Here is a 17,133-nt window from a genome sequence, read left to right on the forward strand (position 1 = left end):
CCTCGGGCACAGATGATGGGTTAGCTTTGAAGGCGGTTTCTGCCTTTTCTTTGACCACAGGGGAAAGCCAGTTGCTGTAAAGGGCTGTCATCTCTGTTTAATATTGTCTTTCTGATCGGAATAATTTCACTGGACCCCCTGGAGCTGAAGCTGTGACAGTAACTACTCCAGGCTGTGGTGCGACCTGAGTTGGGGGCACAGGCCACAGACCTACAGAGCGTGGCCTTTGGAGCACACTCCAGGCCTTTGTGATGGTCCCGCAGCCGAGGCCTTTAATCCCAGCCACTGTGAATCCCGTTGGTCTGCTGCTCTTGTATTTGGAGAGAGCCCGTGCGGGTGGAAGCAGCTGAACCGGGGGACAGACCCACTGCAAGCTGTGCCTTGTCAATGTGAATTCCCAGGTTGAAAATAGCAATAACCTGTAAGTACTATGTGCTCTGGAAGGAAGTCAAAGTGTATTTTCCTGGTGGGCTTTGATTTGTTTTTCTTGTGTGTTTAATAAATTAAATCTATTGATTATGTACACAATATACTTTTGGAAAATTTCTTTATGTTCACCTTAAATGTGAAAATAAATCCTATTTTCTATAAAAGACTGTCTGGTGTCCATGCCTTTAGCAAGCACTGTCTGTAACACAAGTGTCTGGAGCCAGCGTTTATTGTTAACTGCCATCACTCCGTGCTCTGAGCAGGGCCTTTACGTGAACTTGCGTCCACCAGCAACCTCTTAGGGTATTCTTGTCATCCTGTTCAACAGGAGAGGAAACAGGCTCAGACAAACTGTCAGCACCCACAGCCCACCCGAGAGCCCTGGTGTGCCTCTGGCTGACTGAGCCTCAGTTTTGCTCAGCAGAGTAATGGGATAACAGTGCCCAGCACACAGGGCGGTGAAGGTTGGACATGATCTGTGGAAAGTGCACAGCACAGGCCCTGGCATGTGGTCTGGAGGGGCAAGGGCACCATTTCTGGTGTGTCTGGGTCTTAGAAAAGAAGGAGCTCTGATTATGTCAGACTAGATGTGGACTTTATTTCCCTCTGTGCCATTTAAATTTGGAGTTAAATGACAGGTGTTTCTAAATTCGCATGGGGGGCAGATTGAGGGGTGGGAGGAGAGTAAGAACTTCCTTAAACAGCCAAGGGAGGACAGTCTGAATAATAGAAGAATCACAAGATGATTGGCATTGCCTCACCTTGGAGTTCCCTGAGTGTGATGGTGTGTGGTCCCAGATCCTTGTAGTCATTCTCAGCTCACTGTGGCTGGACTTTCTATAGTGGCTCAGCAGCAAATAATCCTCCTGGCAATGCAGGAGACTTGGGTTCAATTCCTGGGCTGGGAAAATCCTCTGCAGAAGGAAATGGCAACCCATTCCAGTATTCTTGCTAGGATAATCACATGGACAGAGGAGCCTGGTGGGCATGACTTAGCAACTAAAAGCAAAAAATAAGTAGAGGATTTGGATCATTAGAGTCATGGAGAGTTTCTGTGAAGTCAGTTCAGCTACATGGGTTGGGAACTCGGCTCACCTAGTAGTTTTCAAACAGCTCTCAAAGAGCCTTGAAGCGTCCTCCGACATGAGCACGGGCCCCTGAACCTCCCTTCAATCATTCAGTTGCTAAGTCGTGTCCGACTCTGCAACCCCATGGACTGCAGCATGCCAAGCTTCCCTGTCCTTCACTATCTCCTGGAGTTTACTCAAACTCATGTCCATTGAGTTGGTGATACCATCCAACCGTTTCATCCTCTGTCAACCCCTTCTCCTCCTGCCCTCAATCTTTCCCAGCATCAGGGTCTTATCCAATGAGGGGGCTCTTCACATCAGGTGGTCTTTCAACCATAGATACCCTCTTATGTTTTCTAAAAGGGATTTCATTTGAAGTGTGGGGTCTTGAGCCAAGTATCAATAACAGTTATTGGTCAGTCCATCCAGCGTTTTACAGATGGGTAAACTGAGGCTGCCAGAGTGGTTATGGTTGCCAAGGTGACTTCCTGAGTCAGTTGGCAGAGCAGGGGCTAGAATCCTGGACCTGACAGACCAGAGGGCTTTCCATGGGAGGCGTTTCCACAGACTCCTTTGTCTTCAGATCACACACATTCAGAGCTCTTTGAATTTCTTAGGTCAAAGCCAAGATTTTGGTCCCTGTGGTTTCCTCTTGACCTCTGGGGATTCTGGGAGGAGGCAGGGGTGCTGTTGACAAGTGTGAGGGCCACCTCCTTGAGGTGTGACCACTAGACCCCTGATGACTTCTGAGGAGTCGCAGGGTCACAGAGCCTGTGGGGCACGTGTTCAGTTCACAGAGCATTTCCTTTTTGACGAGGAGGAAGCATGTGTGTGTGTACGGGTGTGTGTGTGCCTCCCATGCAGAGGAGTCTGGTGTGGTGTAGGGGAACAAAGTATTCAGGAATTTCCTAAAAACAGATTTCCCAAAGGTGGGACTATTCCCTATATTTCTTTTCCTAGAACTCTTGCACGAGGGCCCGAATTGGTCTTACTATACAAAGCAGAGCCTACGCAACAGACAAATTAGGATACTGACTTGTTACTGACGCACAGCGCGGCATGCATGAAGGAAACGGTGAGTCATACACGTGCTCGCACAGATGGACTCATATGTGGATGTCATGTAAACACAAGGTGTCTAAATACCTGAAATAGCAGTTTTTTGAGACAACACAGGAGAGCTTTTCAAACTGACTTCATTGAACCTTTAAACCATGAAATTTTTGTACCTTGTTTTACATCCCTGGATATGTTCCAGTGCCTCCTGGCTTATAGTCTATGAGAACTTGAATAGAATTAGTATTCTGCTGTTGTGTGAAAATTGTATAAATCTTACTTACGTTGAATTGGTTCATAGTGCTTTTCAGGTCTACTATTTCCTCCTACTTTCTATTTATTCTATTAATTTTTAAGAGTTTGATATTGAAACTCCAACTAAAAAAGCCTTAATTTATCTACTTAAAAATATTTTAATATATAGTAGAACTATATGTAACTTTGTATTCTCCAGGTGTCCTGTAAATATGTTATAATGCTTTCATAATTTAAAAACTAAAAAAAATTATAAAATCTAAAAAAAAAAAAGACTTCATTGAGGTATAATTTACCTGCAGTAAAATTCACACATTTTAACTGTATAGATCAATGACTTGACAAATTCATACACTGAGTAATCGCCACCTAATTAAATTAAAGAACATATCTCCATGAAGAGATGGAAAGCTTCCATCTCTCCAGAAAGCTACCTCTGTGCCTGCTCCCAGGAACCAGTGATTCTGTCTCTGTGGATATGTTTTACCTGTTCTAGAACTTGGCGGAAACGGAATCCTACAAGATTTGCTTTTTGTGTCTGACTTCTTTCGAGTACCAAGTATGAGGATGTGGGATAATTTAACACACTGCTGGGCTTTATAGAATGTTGCTCTATGAAAAGGAATATCAGTCAGTGCTCCCAAGGTCTGGTAAGGTCTAAAGCGATGCTTCTCCTAGGAATCATGCGGTGCTGGGAACGCATGCAGATTCCCAGGCCATGGCTGAGACCTGTGGAATACCAGTCTCTGAGGGTGGAATCTAGGTCTCTGAATTTTCAGATAACAATTCAACTAAAGTTTGAGAATTTGAGTGTAGGCGAGAGGGGGCGAGACGGAAAAGGGAGGCCACCAGACCACTAGAGTCACGGCTGACTTGTGAGACATTATTCACTGCGTGCTCCGGGAAGCTGGGGTAAGACCCTCCGCCTCTGAAAGATGCTTCGCTTGAGTTTCCAGGTGGACACTCTTGGGTGATGGGTAGGTCAGCCTGTTCAGCCAAGCTTTGTGGGGACTGGTGGCTTGGGTGGGCCCAGACAGGAGAAAATTTCTCAGTGAACAGCTTTTGGAGGCCACGAGTCAGATCTGTGTCTGAGGTCCACTGGAATAGGGTGAATAGAGAAAGTCTTGGTTCCATGCTGAGTGTTCTGATGGCTCCATATATCTGCTAATATACTGGAAAAAACACTGAATTATATACTTCAGGTGGAGGAATTGTATGACACGTGAACAATATTACAATAAATCTGCTTAAAAATATGTGATGTAAAGTCTCAGAATTCTTTGGGTGTGCAAGCTGTTTCTCTGAAGTCCTGTCCCTCTGGAAAATGCTGAGATTTGAGCTGGTGATGGAGGTCTTGGTTGGTCTTGGGTATTACCTTTCAAAGCACCCATCCATGGTGAAGTCTGTTCTCAGACACAGAAGGGTGGGCTACTTGCACAAGCAAGGGAGGAATGGAGTGGCTGGAGGGTTCAAGTGGTTAGTTTCATTTGGGCCCAAACAGATGTCCCCATCACAAACTTCAGGATCTGGTTCCTTTCCACTGATGCCCTTCACATGAAAGCCTTAGCGAGACTGTGAATTCAAACGATACTGTAATTCAACTGATTACACAGTTGAATTTTTGTTTGAGTGATGTCAGTCCATTTGTATAAGAAATGAAAGATGTTTTCGAGTTGTCATGGAGGTTTCTGGTTCTCAGACCTTAACATAAGCCGAGAATTAAAGGACATGTTTGTCATTTTCTTTGGGTAAACAATCAAGCGTGCTCAAAATAATTCTCCCCACAGTGTCGTCCTTATGGTCATGGAGACTGCCATGACCGTCATGTGTGCAGCCGGCTCCCCAAGGCACGTGCTTCTCTCGTCACTTAACCACAGGTGACAGCACTATGGTGTCACTGCATGCCACGCATCACCATGATTCCACTTCCTGTTGTTCAGCCGTGCCTTCAAGCCCAAGCGCACAGCTAAACAAATCTCTAACTACCGTCTTTGTAGGGTTATCTCCTAGGATCACCGCAGTGTCGATGCATTGGTCAGGGTCCAGACAGAATATAGAAACAACACAGTGATTCTAACACGGAAAGTTTAATATGAAAAATTGTTAACCACACATGGGTTTGCCTAACAAAGTGTCTCTCTAGTGCCCTCTGCTGATAGTGTGTGTGTGTGTGTGTGTGTGTGTGTGTGTGTGTTGCTCAGTCATGTTCTACTCTTTCCCACCCTGTGGACTGTAGCCCTCTAGGCTCCTCAGTCCCATGAGATTCTCCAGGCAAGAATACTGGAATGAGTTGCCATTTCCTTCTCCAGGATATCTTCCCGACCCAGGATAGAACCCGGGTCTCCTGCATTGCAGGCAGATTCTTTAATGTCTGAGCCACCAGGGGAGCCCCTCTACTAATAAAGGTTAATATAATTTCAGGCGGCAAGAAACAATGGTTACAGTGTCACAAACAGGGTATTGAAAGGAAGATTTCCGGTTAAAAGACAAGGAAATTGTAAGGGGTGGCATTGCTTTCTTATCCAATCTGACAAACTCTGCCATTCAATTAAAAGTTAAGGTCACTTATATTCAACTTAATTATCAATATATAAATTGACCTCCTTTCTATTTATTTTATCTTTGTCCCATCTGGTTTTTGTCCCCTCCTTACCTTCTTTTGGATTGAGTTTTTCCTCCCAAATGATTTCATTCTACCTCCACTATTGACGGATTAGACTTAGTTCTTCATTTTGTATTTTCAGTGGTTTCTCTAGGATTTATAATATGTAGCTTAATTTATCACAGATTACCTGTAAATAATATTGTGTAAGAATTACACATATGTAATTCTTACATATGTGTAAGAATTGCTAGCCTTAATGGCAACTTCATGTTTAAGATTTTGAGGAACATCAAACTGTTTTCTAGAGTGGCTAGAAAATTTTATATTCTCACAAGCAATGCATAAGCATTTTGATTTCTCCATGGCCTCACCAGCACTTCTTATTATTCATCTTTCTGAGTCTTGACGTCAAAGTAGTATTTCATTTAGGTTTTGATTTTCATACCCCCAGTGACTAATGATGTTGAGCATCTTCTCGTGTGTTTATGGACCCTTTGGACATCTTCTTTGAAGAAATGTCTATTCAGATATTTGTTGATTTTTAAGTTGGATTATTTGTCTTTTTATCATTGAGTTGTAAGAGCTCCTTATTTGTTTTAGATAAAAGTCCTGACCCTAGATCTTCCTACTGTACCAAACAGATAGGTAATTAAGAAAAAAAAATTGACTTTTAAAAACAAGAACACCCATGCTGTTCAATAGGGAATTGATAAATACATTACCTAAAAAAAGAGTGCCATCAGCTGTTAGTCAAACGAAACAGATTTCTGTGCTAGCAGAGAAAGGTGATGGTGAGAACAAGGCAGGTTATGGAACAGCATGTCGAGTATAACCCGGTGTGTGTGTGCGTACATTACAGATACAAATATTTTTACAAGCAAAAAGTCTAGGGAAGGTTAGGGCCAAACTCGACAGTGGTGTCTCTGGAGGAAATTGGGCTGCTAAGAATTTTCACATCTTCCTATTTTCGTATTCTTTCCATTTCACATTGCGTATGTATTATTTTTATAATCAAGAAGGAAAACTCAGATATTACCACTTGACAGTTTTACTCAAGCAAAGTTGCACGAGGCCTGGGTAGTACTGAGCTGGAGTAGTTGGGACTCATCTGGGGTTTGAGAGCAAAAAGATAAATCTCCTTTAGTCCCCTGTGAAGGCTTGCAGCCGGCAGGGAATCGCAGTTCTCAGACTTAACCACCAGGAGGCACCAGGGGACCAGCCGATTCCTGCAAGAGGAAAGGGGGCGAATTTTGAACTGCTAGGGATATTGGGGGAGAGAGATCTGGGCCAAACTGTTTGAAGCAGTCTCCACTGTGGGGTTGGGATGGGTCAGGTTTCCAGAGAGAGGAAGACCAGTTATGTGCTCGGCAAAATCACTTGCTGCAGCGCAAGAGGGAAACTCAGGCAGAAGCTCAGTCAGAGCGCAACAGGGTGTGGGTGTCTGGGGAGGGTGCGGGGAGGGTCTACAGTCCAAGGACCAGACAGAATCACATCCTGTCCTGGGGCAAAGCCTCATCTGCCGCCTGGTTGGTATAAAATTTTCAGAAGGCCTGGCTCAAGATGCTGAGAGGTGTAATAGGAGGCAAAAGACAGAGAGGGAATCATGAGGAGTCGGGGGAGGATGGCATTTCAAGGGCAGCACAGGCCCAGGGGACTGTCACCCCCTCCATGACTGGCGCAGTAGCTAAAAAACGCTTAAGCATGTCCCAGGTGTTTAATCATGACAATGACCCTCAGCTGGGGGACAGGCAGTCTCACTTCCATTTTACAAGAGAGGAACCTGGGGTTTGGGGTGGGGGAGGCAACTCGCTCGGCTCAGAACGACAGCTGATGAATAGTGAAGCTGCAGTTCTGCATCTAGCCCATCTGACCCCAGAGTCCTTGCCAGGATGAAGTGAGGGGGTGCTGAAATGGAGGTCACAGCAGATACCACACTCCCAGACATACAAGGCAGGATCTGGATCCTAAATTGCCCCACAGGCTGCAGTAGCTGGGTGCAGAGGGGTGGCGGGTGCTGGGCCCTGACTTCTGGGGGTGACCAGAGGAGGGGGGCGGTGTTGGGCAGGTGGGAGAGGAGGATGCTACTCAGCTCCCAGCATGGAGGGCTTGGCGTGGACCTTCACTTCCAGGACCAAGAGGGAGCATGTGGACGGGGAATGGGCATGAAGACAGGGCTCCAGTGGTGGGAGGGCTGAGGAGAGGGGGCAGGGGAGGGCCAGAATGGGTGATCGTGCAAGGAGAGAAGGCACAGGTGCTGGCCTGGCTCTCCTGGAGGTAGTGGAGGTAGCAGCAGGGCTCCCCTTGCAACTGGGAAAGAGGCCCCCAGGGAGGTTTTCAAGAGGGTTGGAAGGGGGTGGAGACCTCCTGGGGGCTTGCGTTCTGTGTTGAGTGGCTTGGCTCCAGTTCTATCTTCTGCCCAGGTTTGCAGTAACCACCGCGGCAGCTGCACTAGCTGGTTATCGGCTCTAGACGACCACAGGAAGGCTGACGGGCTCGGCCGGGCAGGTGCGAGGGGCCCAGAGACCTGGGGGCTGAGGCAGGCCGGCCCCATGCCTGGCTGCCTTGGGTGGCGGCACAGCTGCCAGAGGCAGGGACTCAACCCTGGCCTGACACGCCCCTGGCGCTGAGGGATGGGAAGGGGTCTGGGAAGGGCAGCAGAGGCTCGGCTGCCATCAGCCGTGTGATCCTGGACAAGTCCGTCAACCTCTCTGGACCTTGGCTTCTTCTTCTGTGAATGGGGCTCATCCTAGCACCCAGCTCACGGAGTCGTGGCAAAGACCAAGACTGAGATGCACATGCTGATCACGAAGCCCAGCAGCTGGCACGTGGATGTTGGGCAGACCTCACGCATTCATTCCACACTTAACCCCCGGGTGAGCCAGGTCTCACCAGTGCTGCAGCTACACAGCCTGTGGGGGGCATGGTGCTGAATGAGGGCAGGGACAGGTCTGGAGGCCCTGCCCCTACGATGCCCATGCACCTCCTTGGTCCAGCTGCCCTGAGCTCATCTCCTGCCAGGAGTGGAACATGAAGTAGAGAGTGCAGGGCAGTGGATCTCCAGGGTCCCGGACCCTCACTAGGACATGGTCACCATTTTGTCAGTCTCGCTTCAGCAACCGCCGTCTATATTCTGGATTATTTGAGAACAAAGCCAAAGCCTGGGCACCGTCTCGCTTCACCTTCGACACGCGTGTCTAGCAGATGAGGTCACTTTTTGCACAACCCTCATCATAGGCCACTTTTCACACGACCCACTTTTCACAGGGCCCTCGTCACACCTGGCAAGCCGAGATTTCGCTCCACTGTTCACGATACGAGGACAGGCTATGGTCAGTGCGTTGGACCCCTGTTTGGGGCTTGACTTCTCTCACCCACTGGATGGTACCAGAGACCCCTGGCTCATGGCAGGGAGGTACAGCCTGTGGGGAAGGTGGCAGAGTCACATGAAGTCCATGGCCCTCTGGCCGGGAGTTTCCTCCTCTCTAAAAGTGACCCTTGGCTAACAGGAGTCAGGGATAGGGGCTGCCCTTGGGGCCCCCCTCAGGACTCCCAATGGGCTGCAGCCGTGCATGTTTGTGGTATGTGTGTGTAAATGTGTCTGAGAGTGTGTGAGTGCACGTGTGTCAGTGTGTGGATATGTGTTAGTGCAAGCAAGTGCAAAGAGGTATGTGAATGTGTGTGTGTGTGAGAGAGATGGGGAACCACGAGCCCAAGCCTCTAACCATTCTGCAGAAACGTGGAGAGGTGTGAGGAGGGGCCTTTGTGCCCGAGGACAGGCTGTTCCTGGCTCCAGCCAAAGTTCCAAGAACAACCAAAAGCCTGCCTCCGGCTGCGGGAGCGCTTCCCCAGTCATCACCACATCCATGTCAGCTTCTCTTGCCCCGTCTCCCCTCCCAACACTATGTGGGAGGCAGGCCAGGGAGCAGCTGGGGTGGCCTTTGGATGCCCGACCTTAGGTTGTGGGGAGCTGGGATCCAGCTGTCTGGGAGTAGGCAGGACCTGACTCCCCACCCAGGTCATCACGGGGCCCAGCCCTGGCTCACCCCTAGTCATTTGCTGAAGGCCTGAGCAGGCTGGTGGAAAGGCACTTGGAGTCTGGCTGGAATCAGAAAAAGCACACGGCGTGGAGATGGAAGGACCCGTCTGCCAGTCTGGGGCATCGGGGCCATCCCTAGGCCTCAGTTTCCCCACCTGCCATAGTGTTCTCTGCCCTGGCTCCTGCCTTGACCGTTAGGAGAACATATGAGCCCCGAGGGACAGGAGAGACGTGTGCCTGTGGCCAGGGCCCAGGGCAGAAGCCGCATGGCAGCGGGAGCCAGTGAGAGGAGGTACACTCGGCACAGAGCGCCCTCTGCAGCCTGCGGTCGGTCCCGCGTGCCCCAGCTCATAGATAAGGACATGGGGGCTCCACGCATGTGTTTCAAGAAGAGGGTGGTGCTAGGAGCCTTGTCTGGGCCCCACGAGGGTCCCCTGAGCCCCCAAGACCTTTGGTGCTGAGGTGGTGGTGGGATGGTTGAGCTCATATTCTCCCCAAGCAACTCCATGCTGGGGAACTGGCTAGTTTCCCTTCCCTGTGTCTGGTGTCTTACACCAAGGCCTTCACAGGCTGGAGCTGCCCGCTCCCCAAACCACCTCTGCCCTGGAGCCCTCCTCGCCCACCTCTGCAGCTGTGAGCACAGCACGCTGCTCCAGGCAGAGCCCCACCTCTGCCTCTGAAACACTGCACCAGGAGGTGAGATCTCAGGGTTCAAATCCTGCTCTGCCCCCCAAGTGGCCTCAAGTGAGCCCTTTTCTCTGAAGGCCTCAACTAGGGGTGTGAGGGTGGCGGAGGACACCAAGGGGAGAGAGGCAGGGATGGGTCAGAGCTGGGCCCTCCCATCTGGGTCCACTGACGCCCCTTTCTACTGTGGACTCCGCTCTCTCTACTCTCGGCTGCCAGCTGCTTCTGGACGTGGACATTAAGTCTAACCGGAAATCCTTCCTGTCCAGGGGAATTACTGGTTTCCACAGCTCCAGGAGATGTCGAAATGCAGGCTGTGCTTGCCTTGGATTTGTTTTCTTTCCACAGAAAACAAAGCAAAACAAATACACGGGCACGTGCACACGACACATAAGGGCAGAAAATCGAATGGTAGCCCTGACTCCTCAGGCCCAGGATGGGGTCGCTCAGCGAGTGAACAAGAGAATCAGGTTCCTGGGTTGGAGGCCTGGTGTCCCCGTGGACACCCTGTGTGACCTTTGGCCTGAGCCACAGACAGTGGGAGCAAGCGATCCACAGTGCTGGCCCCCTACCCGCCGCCCAGCTGCCAAGCTGTGTGCAGGGCCTTGTGTTCACTGGGCTGACTTATCCACACAACATCCCCATGGAAGCCACGGCTCAGAGAGGCCAGGGGAACTGCTCAGGGTCACCCAGCTGGGAGACAGGACTGATCTGGAAGCCAGCACGACAGGGCACAGGGCCACTGAGATGGACGGGCTCCGAGTCCTCAGACCTGTACTGGGAGCGCAGCCCTCCCTGGGCTGCAGGGGGAGATGCCCTCTTTGGGGGGCTTATTCTCTTCCTCGCCCACTCTTCTGGACTGGGTCCCCTCTCTGCTCACTGCTTGGCTGCAATGACACCCACCTGCCCTGCCCGTCATTTCACAAAGCCTGAGGCCAGGCACCCAGAAGTGAATTCTTTCTTTGCGCCAATAAAGGGAAAGGGCTTGATAGATTTCAGGATTCACTGTGCACCCCAAAGAAGGCAAGGGATCCTGCTTCGGGAGTCGGGGACCTCTGTTCCTGCCTCTTCCCCACACTTCCCCGTCTATGTTCCCTGATCCCAAGGACTTACATCTTGTTTTCTCTGCTCCATCTCAGAGGCTGCAGTCTGGAGGCATGGACTGGCCCATAGATATTTCGTTTGGCTATTTAATAAACTAGTTGCCAAAATTTAAAAATTTGAAAATTCCACGTAACAACCTGGACTTCTAGTCTCCCCTACGACCCACTTCCCACCACACCCCAGGTGGTGTATTCTTGGCAGCAAGTGCATGGAGCTGAGGATGGGGTGGCCAGCGGGGAGGTGGAGCCCCTTGCCCACGGTCTCATTCCCATCCCCATCAGCCCCATGGGACCATAAGGCCCATTTCCAAGCCTGGTGCTTCTCAAGCATGCATGTGGGACTGATCAGGGACTCTAAGAACCTCAGGGAACCCAAGTCGGTGTCTCAGCATCTCTGGGGTGGGACCAATCCTCCCGTAGGTGATTCTGGTGAGCAGTCGGGTTGAGAACCACAAGCGCGCTGACCCTGAGTGGAGGGGCTCCGTATACAGGTGGTTCCTTAAGGCTCACTTGGCTGTGGCTCCAGGCTCTGTGAGCCATGGCCCTCGGTGAGAGCCCCATGTCGAGAAAGCCCAGCCTGGTCCTTGCTCAGAAGGGCCCTCTGTTTCCTCTCCCAGGGACTTTCCAGGAGGTCCTGGACACTTGAGTCTGCTCACTGTGGGATACTCAGCATCTGAGGCCCAAATCCCGGGCTTGGAGAGAAGGCCAAATGGGAGCTGCAGCGGAGGCCTGGGGCTGCCGTCTCTGAGGAAGATTCACTCCTATATATGGTCACCGGGAGCCCCATTGCAGAGCGAGCCATGACCTAATGTCCCGACAATCTCGCCCAGTCTGGGGCCCTGCCTGGGAAGGGCCCTCGCCCCGGAGAATGTCTGCCTGGGGACAGAGGGGCTGGGAGGAGGCGAATGCTCGGGGTAGAGACAAGGTGAGACAAGACATCCCAGACACTCAGAGACCAGAGGGGCGGCCCCAAGGCCCCCACCCCTCGTGGCCTCCTGCGTCTGTGAAAATGTCCAGCTCCCCACTGATGCTCTGTGTAGACAAGGAAACCCAGGAGCCTCTCTTGCTTTTAAAAGTTCTTTTAATAGAGCATGAAAAGGCTATATCTCTATAGGCAGGCCGTATACAGATTCTCCAAGAATAAGGCACACGACGGAATGCCATCCCAAGGGCGTCCCTCAGGAGAGGTTGGGAGGCTTCTCCACGCACCCTCCGAGCTGGCCCACGGGTTCTGTTTGTCTTTTTAGCTGGACACACACATATTAACAGATACAGATACCGACAGGGTCACCACACAGGAGTGGAGGAGGTTGAACGGTGAAGTTGACAACAGAGAGCGGTGAGCTCCCGAAAGACCGGACGCCTCCCAAACGTCAGGGTTAGTTGTCGCTCTGGGCTATGATGTAGTGATGCTGGATTTAAAATTTGTTCCAAGTAGATTCAAGTCCGTTAGATGCTGGAGGGCAGGTCTCAGGGCTCTGGGAGACAAATCCAAGTTCAAAGAGCATAGGGCCCTGAGGCATGGCTCAGATGGCAAAGCTCCAAAGAGGGAGGTTGGAGAAATCCCCCTCCTGCTTCCTCTTCCCTCCCTGGGCCCTGCTGACTGGGAGCCCTGGACCAGGCCAAGGAGGCCATCTTTGGAGCTGGCCGACTTATGGAGGGGCTACGTACATGTTGCCTCCTCCTAACCTGGCTCACTTCCACCCCCCACAAGATTAATAACCATGATAACTAGATAATAATAAGAAGGTGCAAGAGAATGGATTCTAATGCTGTGCTATCCTCAGCTGAAGAGGCTCAAAGGGTTCACCATTCCCTTTTTCACTAAGTATCTAATAACAGCTTCCCTTACAAAAAGTAATGCTTTCCCAAATACACATATGTATAAATACAGGACAGGAACACATGAATAAGTCTAAGCACTTGAATAATATGCTGGCTACCTAATACTGATATTTTCATCCAAGGAAAACAACAGAGAATAACAATAATATGGCTTAAAGAATTGCAAAGATTTTTTTTTCCTCATCAGAATTATGTACCAACTTCATATAATATTCTATGTAGACAATATTTCCTTCTTAATGTAATTCAGTTGCAGACTTTTTACAGACCAAAGCATAGTAAAAAAAAAAAAAAAAAAAAAAAAAACCAAACCAAAAAAAAACAAAAACAAAAACAAAACAGGAAAAAGAGAAAAGTTCTCACCATAAATATTTTCTTGCAGCTCGACCAGAAGGTTTGCAAAATATACTTCCAGAAATCTTCCTTTGATATTCTATTGCCCTCCTGAAAGCTCTGAAGTTTTGAAAATGCCTCTCTTTTTGTTTAACCTCAAAAATCAAGCAATCGTATTTTTCTTTTTCTTTTTTTTTTCTTAAAAAAAGCCCTCAAATATATACAGACAAAAATCACTGTGAAGTTTTCGGGAGAAGGTAACAAATTCAGTGTTGTGAGAAAAATTGGAAACCATGCAGAAATTTTAACATCCATGAATTTTCGTTTCAAAATACACACATAGTATTTTTTTCTTAAAAAAAAAAACACAAAAGGAATTCTGTGTCAAGTATAACTCAAAATAAATACAAATTCACAAGTAGAACTATCGAATACTTCATATGGGGTAAACACCGTTCTCTCCCAACTGGATCTCTAGACCTACTAACTGCAAGCGATTGTCCCTTTTGAATGTACTACAACCACACACTTTCTTGTCTCCTAGGCACCCAGGCCCTCTGAGCACTTAATTCTCACAGCACCAGCCTGGACAGCAGTGGTTCTCGCTGAGCCCAGAGAGCTCCCCAATCAGCCCAACAGTACCGGAGGCCTGGTGCACAAGGGCAGCCTCGGGCAAGGCCCAGCCCCGCTGGCCGGCTCTGTACAGATGGTGGGGTGCGGTGGCTGCCAGCTGGACAAGCCCACTGGAAAGGTCAGTTTGGGGTGATATCCCTTCCCCTCTTGACCTGTGGAACGCCCTGGCCTCGTGGGGTCTGGAGCCTGGGTTCTTTCTAGGATGTGGGCTTCCCCCACAGCTGCAGCCCAGGCACTCTGAGACCAAGGTCCCCCCATGGGGCTAGGTCCCTGGAAGTGTTGAGCCTGGTCCACACAGCAGAGACCAGCGCAACGTCCACCACAACAAATGTTGTCATTAGCAGGGCACTGGTATGGCTGACAGTAACAGCTTCCCTCCGGGAAGGAGAGCCCTGGCCCAGGGTGACTCTGGCTCACCAACACGGTGGAGCAGGCAGGGAGCAGCCGGGAGGGCCTCTTCAGTGGTGGGCGGTGAGCGTGCTCTCAGCCAGGAACACACACTCTGTCCCTGTGGCCGGAAGGAGGCGGCTATGGGGCTCAGGCTGGAGCAAATACTCTCTTCTTAAGTGCTCAGAGGACATGGCCTCCCCCACAAACCTGCCCTGCAGCCCTCCGGCTGCACACACACTCACTCCATCTCTTTGTCTCACTCCCTGGACCCCTGATAAACACTTCGCTGTAACTCCTCAGTTGTACAAAGCATTTTCATTTGAAAACAAAAGGCGACCGGACACAGGTTGGGTGTCCTTGAGCCGTGGTAAACACTGAATTTCAGGCCCATTTCATGGTCTGATTTTTTTTTCCCCCCACAGAGGCATAATGTTGGGGCAAAAATCAAGTGACTCAGCTCTGACAAGCCAGCTCCCCTCCCCCCACCCCGGGAGAAAGGAAGGGTGACATAACAATAAAAATAGGGCTTCTCACTGGGGAGAGAACAAAGAGGAAGGTGATCCCTCCCGCTTGCTGGGACAGCATGGCCCTGGCCAGTGTGAGCGCCAAGAAGCCTCCCTGTCCCCTGGGGAGGTAGGAATCATCAACCCGGCTTTGCAAATGAGAGGTTCTGTAGCTTGTACTGGGGTTGCCTATGTAAGGGGGCACTTCTTCATGTTTGCAGGGTAGGGGACAACAGGAAGAGCTGGGGTTTCACTTATTAAGTGACTGACTGACTCCCGTGGCATACAGGATAGTGGGTATACAGGACCTGGAAACCCTCTCCAAATAAAGCTCTCTGCTCTAGGAGACGGTGTATAGCCAGGACGAACCCCAGGACATCAGAACACCTCTCTGCTGTCATTCTCTCATGGGACGAGTGGGGAAATGGAGAGATGAGAATCCTTCCCAAGACTCCATAGGGCATCACTGGCGGGGCTAGCATTAGAACCTGGGGCTTGGATCTTCCAGGCCTGTGTACTTCCTGCCAGAGTGGCTCCATTGCTGGGTTCTACAGCCTCCATCCGAGGGTGGCCCCCCAGCAAGGGTGGGAGGGGAAGACGGAGGGAAGGTAACGGGACCAACAAAATCTAAGCAATAGGGGAAGTATGTGGCGGGGGTCGGGGGGTGGGGGGGTGGAGGCGCGGCCTGACATGCACCAGGTCACACCTTGAAACACTCTCCAACATTCAGTGCCTCCCCGTCCCTGACCCCTGGGTTTGTGGGGGGTGGGGTGCAGCACCCAGGTGCCAAGCCAGTGACGTTAGAGGTGGTCCGATTTGGGGCTCAAAGTGGCAGGGGGCAGAAGTGCCCACTCCCCAGCAGCTGCTAGGACAGGTGTCAGCTCACCATGAGTGCTGACTTGGAAAACTGGGGCTTTGCAAGAGTGGCTTTTCACACAGGCCCAACTGGAAGGTTCTGGGTGGGAGAAGGCGGCCTGGCTGGTCTTGGGGAGACAGTCCCCTGCAGGCTCTAGGATTCACAGTAAATTTAGTGCACTTGTGGCCAATACAAGGCTGCTCACCCCAAAGGGAGTCTCAGAGAAGAGCCTGTGGGGGACACTAAGGACTCTGTGGGTCCTGTGTGCTGACCTCTGCTCGCCCCGACCCCTTCACACAGACCCACATCCACTGTAGGGAGTCTCAGAGACTCAGCCTTCTGGGGGCACATAGCGACATCAGTAACACTGTCAACATACATGAGCCAAGAACCTAAGAGCCCACCCCCCTAGACCTGTCAGCCTGCGAGGACACCCCCGCACACACACGGGGGACACACGGGGGTGGCGTCTTCTCTGGCGGGCGGGAGGGTGGCGCGGCAAGGCCGGCGGCCAGGTCATTGCACACGCCGGCAGTAGTAGCCCAGCACCTTGCACTTCTCGCACAGATGCTGGGGGTGCTCCTTGCTCTGGTCGGACACATCCAGGCCATCAGGTTTCTCCAGGGGTCTCTGCAGAGAGGAAGGAGGAAGCGAGCCCAAGGGTGGGGAGGAGGAGGGTGGAGAGAAAGAAACACCCAAGTAGGGGGAGTGAGACAGATGTGGAGAGAGGACAGGCAGACAGGAGGAAGGTGACAGAGACACAGGGAGGGCGCACAGAGAGAGCACATCAACCTGTAATCAGAGTTTGCTTCCCAAAGCGCCCAGGACCCTTCCTGCCTCTCACCTGCCGCAGGTAACACACGTGTCCTGCGAACTGAAGGGCACAGGCCGAGGCCTTGAGCTGGGAGCAGGGCTGTGGGAGGGCGTCTTGTACCCAGAGCCCCAGGTCTAGACCGCCTTTGCCCACCACCTCCCAACCCCCAGCCCCAGCCAGCACTCTCTGAGCCGCCGCCACCTGAAGCTCACAAGTGGTGCACAGATTTGATCCCGCTGAAGAAAGGAGGCCCAGCTCAAGGGAGGCCCGAGCTACATCCCCTGCTTCCCAGCACACACTGCTCCTTCCCAGGCCGCTTGTCATCCCCACACCTGGTCCTGTGGCCTCAAGACTCAAGGGGAGTTGAGGGCATTCTCTGGTGGTCCAGGGCTTAGGATTTGGCGCTTTCCCTATGGGGGGCCAGGGTCAATGTCTGGTTGGGGAATTAAGATCCTGCAAGCCATGTGGTGCAGCAAAAAAAAAAAAAAAAAAAAAAAAAGACTCAAGAGTTCAGCCATGAA

The 17,133-nt window shown here is 51.0% G+C and overlaps 1 protein-coding gene across 1 annotated transcript in view; it reads right to left on the reverse strand.

The window, feature by feature from the left end:
* Positions 1–12,301: 12,301 nt before the first annotated feature.
* The window catches only part of ZCCHC24 (zinc finger CCHC-type containing 24), a 65,656-nt gene continuing 60,824 nt past the window's right edge, over positions 12,302–17,133 (reverse strand). Inside the window, exon 4 of the mRNA XM_006064783.4 lies at positions 12,302–16,428. Coding sequence (XP_006064845.1) covers positions 16,315–16,428 — 114 coding nt within the window. The 3' untranslated portion in view covers positions 12,302–16,314. The remainder of the gene's footprint in view (positions 16,429–17,133) is intronic.

The sequence above is a fragment of the Bubalus bubalis genome, chromosome 4 (assembly GCF_019923935.1).
Source record: "Bubalus bubalis isolate 160015118507 breed Murrah chromosome 4, NDDB_SH_1, whole genome shotgun sequence".
Taxonomy (NCBI): Eukaryota; Metazoa; Chordata; class Mammalia; order Artiodactyla; family Bovidae; genus Bubalus; species Bubalus bubalis.